This window comes from Myotis lucifugus, unplaced genomic scaffold (genome assembly GCF_000147115.1).
Source record: "Myotis lucifugus unplaced genomic scaffold, Myoluc2.0 scaffold_37, whole genome shotgun sequence".
Taxonomy (NCBI): domain Eukaryota; kingdom Metazoa; phylum Chordata; class Mammalia; order Chiroptera; family Vespertilionidae; genus Myotis; species Myotis lucifugus.
The window spans coordinates 6,477,127-6,485,775 of record NW_005871085.1 but is presented as its reverse complement, the minus strand read 5'-3'; the positions used below and the strand labels follow the sequence as shown (position 1 = coordinate 6,485,775).

The following is an 8,649-nucleotide window of genomic DNA, read 5'->3' as shown; positions in this document are numbered from 1 at the left end:
ACATTCTAGAAATTTGCTTTTAGAATTAAAAGTCTGATATCCTCCTTTCTCAAGCAATAGACCTGCAAACCACGCAACAGGCAGATTTTCCAATCAGCAGAATGTGTTAGTATCACAATGCTCTTTCCTGGCTAAACTAAATTTACATTGTACTAAATTCTCTGCTGATCTTCATTTCAATTGCGGATAGCTAAGTGGTTAGATTATTACACCAAACACAATCTTTCACATTAAAAAAACAACACATACCATCCAGAACTTTAGAAATATCAAAATGGATGTGACCATAACCTCTGCAGCCTAGTTTTCTTGAGGAGCACGTGATCATGTCATCTCTGTGAAAACCAAACTCAAGACAGTCTGGAAACAGATCCAGCTTCTCTGTTACCTCTCATTTCCCATTTAAGCCTCTCAGGCCAAAACTCTGATTTTTAGTGGTTTATATCTCTTCTGTGCTAGAAGAGGTAATATGGTATCTTTATTTCAGTTGTCTCTTGCTGGACTGCACAAAAAGTGGAAAAAAAATTAAAATTAAGTAAAAGCAAATGAGAGATGTTAACACTACTCATTAAAGGGCTTTATCACCTATTCAGTTCAATACAGGCAATCTACTGAGAGATGGTGATTCACAGATAGCGGATGAGAATTTCCAAGTTAAAGTTCAGTACAAAAGCTCTTAAAACTACAACTACTATTGTAAGATTCTTCCCAGTTTCTCCACCGAAATTAGGAAAGTAATTACTTGATTTGTTTTTAATTTCCTGCACAGCTAAAAGTAAACAATTTAACAAACAAAAGCACGTTACTTTAAATTAGCAAAAGGAAGTTCAATACATCTCACTGATTCATAGCATAATAGAGTATGAACGCTGCAAAAAAAATACATGATTCCAAACATGCTTCCTAGTCTATTCATTACACTCAACTTTCCATAACTAAGCGGTGCTGAGAAGCTAAACCTAGCCCCACACAACTATTCCAAAGCTTTCAATATTTTTGCACAAGCTCCCCCAAAAGCATAAAACCACCTCCCTCCTCCCACACACATACTCACAAATAACACCCATAATCATTACACAACCCAAAAACTGGGCCAGGTAAGAACACAATGCCAAAAATAAAACAACAGAAAATGGCCTGCAATTGGAGATTCTATTAATGGGCTACTGGTCAAATTAGGCTTCCACATGAAGAGAAAGCTTAATTCTTGTGTTTAAAATAAGTATCTTCAGACAGCGTTCGAAAGGAAAACAGAGTTCCAAAACATGAATCGAAAAAGAGAAGAGTCTCCAATCTGGTTTGGTGGCGAAATGAGTCGGTGGAACAGGAGGCCCGGAGCCCCAGCCTCCACCGCCTGCGGGCGAGGAAGTGAGCCCCCGGGAAGAGGGGCCTGCACGCCCACGCCGTCCTACTCACCCCAGGGGCGGCGGGGAGGAGGCAGGGAGAGGGCGACTGTGGCCCCGGGCAGACAGCAGGGACCCCGGGACTCAGGGATGAGGGCCGGCCCCTCTCCCAGACCCTCGCGGTCTACTCACTCCGCAACTGGCCAGCAAGAAAGCCATTCGCCAAGGCCCCCGCCCTCTGTGCCTCCAAGGGAGGGAGCGGGGGCCGCTTCCGAGCACCCCTTCTGCTCCCCCCGCGCGGCTCGCAGGGCTTTGGCGCAGTCAGTGCGGCCAGGTCCAGCCGGTCCCCCGGGACACCCCTTCCCCCCTACCCCGCCCCTGCCCCGTCCCGCCCCGCTCGGCCTAGGGGCCGCCCCGATTGGCTGGGCCTGTCCGCTCCCGGCAAAGAGACCCCTGGCGATTGGCCATGGGTCACCTGCTGTAGGGAGGTGAGAGGCTGACGATTGGTTGGGCCAATTTGGGGAGAGGCGGGACCGCCGGCCACCCGCGGGTGGGCACCCGGAGGAAGGCCGGGCTTTCGGCTCCCCGGCCCCGCCCAGACCCGGCGGACCAGGGGCTGCCAGGCCGACGCCTCGCGACTGGCAGCTGCCGCCCCCAGGAAAAGACGGGCATCGCCGGAGAGAGAGAGAGAGCTCCGCTAGGCTCCCCAGCCTTGGGCCGGCGACTCCCACAGAGGGCGCCTACGCGAGGACGAGGACCCGGTCACAGACGTAAACATGCTTCACTCCACTTGGCGGTGGCTCTGGCACACCTACCACCTCCAAATGTTTTGTCAGCTGTGGGGCGAAGTGTCATCTCGGTAACTGCCTTCGCTTACTTCCGGAAAGTTGTTTGTTTCGCTTGCGGGGAAGTGCTGAAGGGGGGAGGGAGAGAGGGGAGGAGGAGACACTATCATAAACAAGCTCTGGTGCCTGTTTTATTTAAAACTCCGGGAGCATCGTGGGCCTCTGCTGTGCTACAGCTCCGTGAGGAATGGAGGTGGCTTGTGAAGGAAGATGCTTCAGGAACCCAAAGGTCTTAACGTCAAATTAGATCAAAAGTTCAGACCTCAACAGGAAATTATCCATCTAAAATGCAGGAAGTGACAGGCATAAATCCTTAACTTCCTGGAGGACAATCTTCTTTACTGCTCTTTCTGTTTTTCTTTATGGCTTATATACACCTGTAGCTCTATTAAACTCCTAAGGGTCTAATAAATTGTGCTCTACTGGTACCCCCTACAACAACTAGCATAGCGCAGATTGCACAAAAGGCTCAATAAATACTTGCTGAACTCTGTGTTAAAGATACCTTCAGTTTGTTTTATGCAAGTTTTTTCAAAATGTTCAATATCAAAAGCACTTCTTCCTGCATCCAGGCCTCAAAAGTCTGGTCCTCTTCCAGAGTTCCCTATCTCTGTAAACAAAAACCACTACCATCCACTCTAATATGCTAACCATAAACCAAGCAGCCCTTACCGCCTTCCTCATTTCACATTCAATCCATCACCAAGTTCTGTCATTTTTACCTCCTAAATACTTTATCAGTTCTGTCTACATCTCTCCATCAACACCTCACAATTACAGGTCCAGGCCACTTGCAATAATCTTAGTAAAGTCTTCCTGAATCTACCCTAGCTCCTCCAATTTCATTACACCCTCAACACCCCAACCCCCCCAATTAAAGAACTTCAACTGCTTCTCACTGTGCTTAGGATACAGGTCAGTCTTTAATAATGGCCTACAAGGTTTAGCCCCTCCTGCCCGCCTGCTCCATCTTATACCTTCCACTCCCTCATTTTGTAATTCCTCACCCAAGGATATCCCCCCCCCCGCTGATTTGAGAGAGAGTGGAAGGGAACGGGAGAGAGAGACACACACATTGGTTGCTTCCTGCATGCACCTGGCCGGGGAACCTGTAACCCAGGTATGTGCCCTTGATGGGCATCGAACCCAGGACTCTCCAGTCTGTGGGCTGATGCTCTATCTATCTACTGAGCCAAATCGACTAGGGCTCTACTCCCTCATTTTCTGTACTTCACACAATGACCCTTTTCAAGTTTCCACAACTTGCCACAAACCTTCCAACCTCAGGACCTTGGCACATGCTTTTATTCTGTCTTTTACACTTTCCCCTTGACAACAATCCCAACCTTCACTTAATTTACTTCTACTCATCATCTCCCTGCCTATGTGAATTCTTCCTATTATGTTCTCATAGCCCAAGCAACTCTCCTATGTGAAACTTATCACAGCTATTTTACATGCATTTGAGTTATTCCTTTTTAACTTCATTGAATTTGCATACAATAAAATGCATCCATTTTAGATGTACAATTCAATATATTTTCATAAGTATATGCACACATGTAACCATCAAGTAAGACATAGAACATTCCCATCGTCATAAAATTTCCCAGTGCTCCTTAAGCAGTCAATCCCTCCAAACACTGTTCTGCTTTCTATTTGCATTATTCTTTAAAAAATTTTTTTGTTCAATTTACTTAAACTAAAAAACAGAAAACATTTCACACATTTCTCCCACCTGCCCCTACTCCCATCTCTTGCAACCACCAATTTATTTTCTGTATCTATGAGCTTGTCTATCTCTGTGACTTATTTCACTTAGCATAATGCCCTCCAGGTCCATCCATGTTGTCTCAGATGACAAGATTTCATTCTTTTTTGTGGTTGAATAATATCCTATATTGTGTGTGTGTGTGTGTGTGTGTGTGTGCGCGCGCGCGCGCATTACAATTTCTTTATCCATTCATCCATCAATAGACACTTAGGTTGTTTCCATATCTTGGCTATTGTAAATAATGCTGCAATGAACATGGGGGTCCATTTTTTGAATTAGTGTTTTTGTTTTCTTCAGACAAATACCCAGAAGTGAAGTTATTGAATCATATGGAGGTTCTATATTTAATTTTTAAGGAACCGCCATACTGTTTTCCATAGTGGTTGCACAAGAGTGCACAAGAGATCCCTTATCTCCACATCTTCACCTACAGTTGTTATTTCTTGTTTTTAAATAACTCTAACCATGCTAACAAGTGTGAATTGATCTCTCACTGTGGTTCGGATTTGCATTTCCCAGATCTTGAACAATGTTGCGCATCTTTTCATGTATCTGGTGGCTATCTGTATGTCTTCTCTGAAAAAATGTCTATTCAGATTTAATGCCCATTTTTAATCAGGTTATTTTATTTCCATTATTCTTTGATAAATGTTTACTCACTACCAGACTGTAAGCTCAATAGGGCAAGGATCTACGTATCTGATTTTGTTAAACATCATATCCTCAGTTATTTAGCTAAATGCCTAGATTTCATATGGGAATAGATTCTGAAAATAAATAATTCTGTGATAAATATTAAACTATAAACAGTGATGTAGGAAAAAAACATTCATTTTGCCAGATGGACATGGTTAATATCCCACAACTTACAATGACACCCTTTTAAATTTTTTTTAGTATCTGCTTTTCTAGCAGCTAATTTTGTACCTGAGCAGGTCAAAGGACTTAATTCAATATTAGCTGATCACACAGTTCTCCGGGCCAGGGGAAAAAAGCCTACCTCTCTAATTCTGTCTATGTATTGTACTGTTTGACCCTTATATAAGAGACAGAGTACTTATTTATATAACTCTTGCTTAGCAGTTCTTTCATGTGCTTAGGCTTTATCTCCCCAACTAGACAAAAAGACCTATGGGGTGGGTCATCAAGGACTTTGTATTTAACAGTGTCTTCCCAAGTGTTATTTTTTGTTCAAGTATCCTCCAAATCTCCCATCACCATCATCATAGGTCACTAGTTTCTAAATCTAATGCACTGCATTTTGACAGTTTAATGTAAATAGTTGAGTAAAAATTTAATTGGATAATTTAGATACAATTATCAGTTTTTTATTGATAGGTTTAAGTGTTAAGATTAAGGGTAATGGCAATTGAGAATATGATTTATGACAGTCTCTTAATGAGTTTTCTTCAATTGCATATATATCTAAAGAGGTCACAGTTATAGTCCACAGTTTCATACTAGAGATAACTATTTGTTATAGGTATATAGTTCTCATTTTCCTAATCCTTGTGTAAAGTTAGTGTACATAAAAGATGTAGCATTTATAGTGAAGAGTAATTACACAATACAAGTCAACTTTACTGATTTTATTCCAAGAAACTGTAGGACTTATAAGCAAATTTTGGAACTCCGTGTTTTTCAAGAAATCTACAAGTTATTTTAGAAGAAAGTTAAGTGACCAATGCCTTAAACCCATATATGACAACTGATTATCTACCCATGTATCAAAGGATCTTCAATACTTATTTTTGAATTACATAACCAAATGATTAAATTAAACTGGCATTTATTTTTATTGTTGTTCAAGATGAAGAACAGACTATGGTGATCAAGTACAAAAAAAAATCATACTGTACACCCACCTTAAACTTATATAGTAATGTATGTCAATTATTTCTCAATAAAATTAGAAATACAAAACAAGAAAAACTAAAAAAAACTCACGAAATTCTAAATTTCCCTCTGACTGCATCTCATCAGATGCAGACTGTTTTACATAAAATAATCTAAGAAAAATACAAACACTAAGATTCAGAATGAAGGGGTATTTAATATGACAAGAAGTCTATTGAGTAAAAAATAGGCCAATTTTACCTATAGCTTTAAAGATGCAAAGAACATTTTATACAGAATTCATGTATTATGTACTACTTTCAAAAATATTATTTCTGCCAGAGAGTCTACTAATGTTTACCTAAAATCACATCCTCCTCTTATGTCATCTTAGACATAGATGACAAGTATTTATGATAGAAATAGGAGAGAAAAAAAGAAAAAATAGGTTTTAAAAAAATCATAGTTTCCCTAGGAATTTGCCTAGCAACTCAGGCCAAATGATTGGAGCAGGTAACATTAAAAGACAACTCTTGCCCCTGGTCAGTGTGGTCCAGTGGTTGAGCATCGATCTATGAACCAGGAGGTCATGGTTCAATTCCTGGTCAGGGCACATGTCAGGGTTGTGAGCCTAATCCCCAGTAGGGGGTGTGCAGGAGGCAGCCGATCAATGATTCTCTCTCATTATTGATGTTTCTATCTTTCTTTTCCTCTCCCTTCCTCTCTGAAATCAATAAAAATATATTTAAAAAATACTTCATAGAAAAATGACAACTCTTGGAAGCAGTATATGCAGCTCCACTATTTTGTCTGATCAATAACCAGAAATCTGAAAATTAAAGTCAGCCAAGAAGTTTCCATATAGAAACTTTGGCCAAATGGAACAAATAAACTACTTAGCATGTGGTAGAAGCAGTCCCTACCTTATGATCAAGGCCACCATGTTCCAAAAGTTTGTAAATTATTTACAATTCTCAATACATGATCGAAACAAAAAGAAATATTTGTTCAAAGTTAGAAATAAACACCACACAATAGCTATGATAGTATACAGTATTGCCTTGTTTACCACTGTATCTTTAGCATACCTAATACATGTCTGTTTCATGACTGAAATTCCAGGTACCATGCTATAAAAAGAGCTGCATAAAAAGGTTGAAAATGGCTAGTCTGGCAAGCAGAACAAAGAAAGTGTAGAGGCCGATGTTTTTCTATGTGAACCTTTCAGCACCACTCAATTTTAAAAATTAGATAGGTACTATTTCCCCTACAAGTAAAATCTGCATTAGTCATTTAACTTTCTTCTGAAACAACTTATAGATTTCATTAAAAGCACATGAGTTGACAAATTTCGTTAGAAGTACACAGCTCCTTGCCATAAGATGAGTGAGATGGCTTTGTACTGCATACTCTTCATTGTAAATGCTCTAGCTTTTATGCATTCTAACTTCACATTAGAATTAGGAAGTTAAATGAAAACTATGCATTCATCTCTAAAAAAAGGGTGTGGGAAAAGCTACTGCTTTTATTTTATATATTTCCACATAGTTTAACAATTTTAAAAAGCACAACTTATGTCATTATTATGGTCTTTAAAAATTCAATCCTCATTATTATCTTTATTCTCTATACTAGACTGAGTTCTGTGAAGGCAAGGACAATATGTCATTTACTCACAGTGATATCCTATAAACTATAATAGTGCATGGAACACATGAAGTGTTTGATAAATATTTACCAAATAAATAACTTTTCTGAAACATATTCTCTTTATGTTCTGAATTGAGCATGCACTTTATAAAGAGAAGGTAAGAAAATATATAAGTTCTAAGAGATTCCCATAGAAAGACACAGTTAAAATAAATTTCTGGCAGTTAAAGAAATAACCTTTAGCTTCTATAAAACTGTGCCATCTGTGTAGTTGTTTCCCAATGTTTGAGATAGGTGGTCCACTACCAGTACAATAGAATTAATTTAAAAAGTGAATCCTAGACTACTAAGTTATAATTTAGGAGTCATAAATTTTACTGCCCTCAGTAATAACAACATTGGCAATAGCCTTTAGAAGAATTTTCCTGTTATAGTAGATCCAAATAACTGGCTACATCGCCAAACCCCTTTACCTATGAAAGAGATGACACATCTATATTGTAGTCATTTCCTTTGGGACACAAAGAGCCTCAAGGGAGAAAAACAAAACATATCTATTTTTCCACATGATACAAAAATAACTGAGGCCAGGGAAACACTACAATGGTACTAAACAGATATGTGCATATTGAAAAATTGGAAATATATGTTTAAAAGCTAATCTTCAGCCCTAGCTGGTTTGGCTCAGTGGATAGAGTGTCAGCCCGTGGACTGAAGGGTCCTGGGTCTGATTTTGGTCAAGGGCACATACCCGGGTTGTGGGCTCGATCTCCAGGGTGGGGCATGCAGGAGGCAGCCTATCAGTAATTCTCTCTCTGTGGGGAAGCATGAGACTTGGTTGGAAAGTTTCTAAGGACATTCCGAGAAAAGGGAAGTGTGCAGAAGACCGCCCACCCTGTTTATCGTAATTCCGACTTAGGGGAGTGCCAAAGTTGGCACCCCTAATTATTCCTTGACCTTTCCAAACAAGTCTGTGCATGTGCAGACCCCCAGGGGTTTATAAGAATCCTTATGCTTAATCTTTGGGTGTCCTTGCTTAAAGGACACTACAAACACATGTGCCCTCCCAATATTACTTACCCTACTGATTGTATCTAAAAGATAAACTTTATCTCAAACTGCTGCTACAATAAAAGCCTAATGAGGCAGGCAATCAGGGCTGTCTGGTTCCTTTAGCCAGGGAGTCCCTTAGCCCTCTCTT

General features: G+C 40.3%; 1 protein-coding gene across 18 annotated transcripts in view; it reads right to left on the bottom strand.

Annotated features, from left to right (window-relative positions):
- OSBPL9 (oxysterol binding protein like 9) overlaps positions 1–8,649 on the bottom strand; it is a 133,446-nt gene that overhangs the window by 50,640 nt on the left and 74,157 nt on the right. For 3 of the 18 annotated variants that reach the window (XM_014454593.2, XM_006087313.3, XM_006087314.3), the window contains exon 1: positions 1,536–1,698. The exons of 10 other annotated variants lie outside the window; for them this stretch is intronic. In XM_014454593.2, the coding sequence (XP_014310079.1) occupies positions 1,536–1,562 (27 nt within the window). In that variant the 5' untranslated portion in view covers positions 1,563–1,698. Of the gene's footprint in view, positions 1–249; positions 503–1,416; positions 1,712–8,649 lie in introns of those variants that run through there. 5 more of the 18 variants (XM_023752766.1, XM_023752767.1, XM_006087315.2 and 2 more) reach the window with 4 other exon arrangements.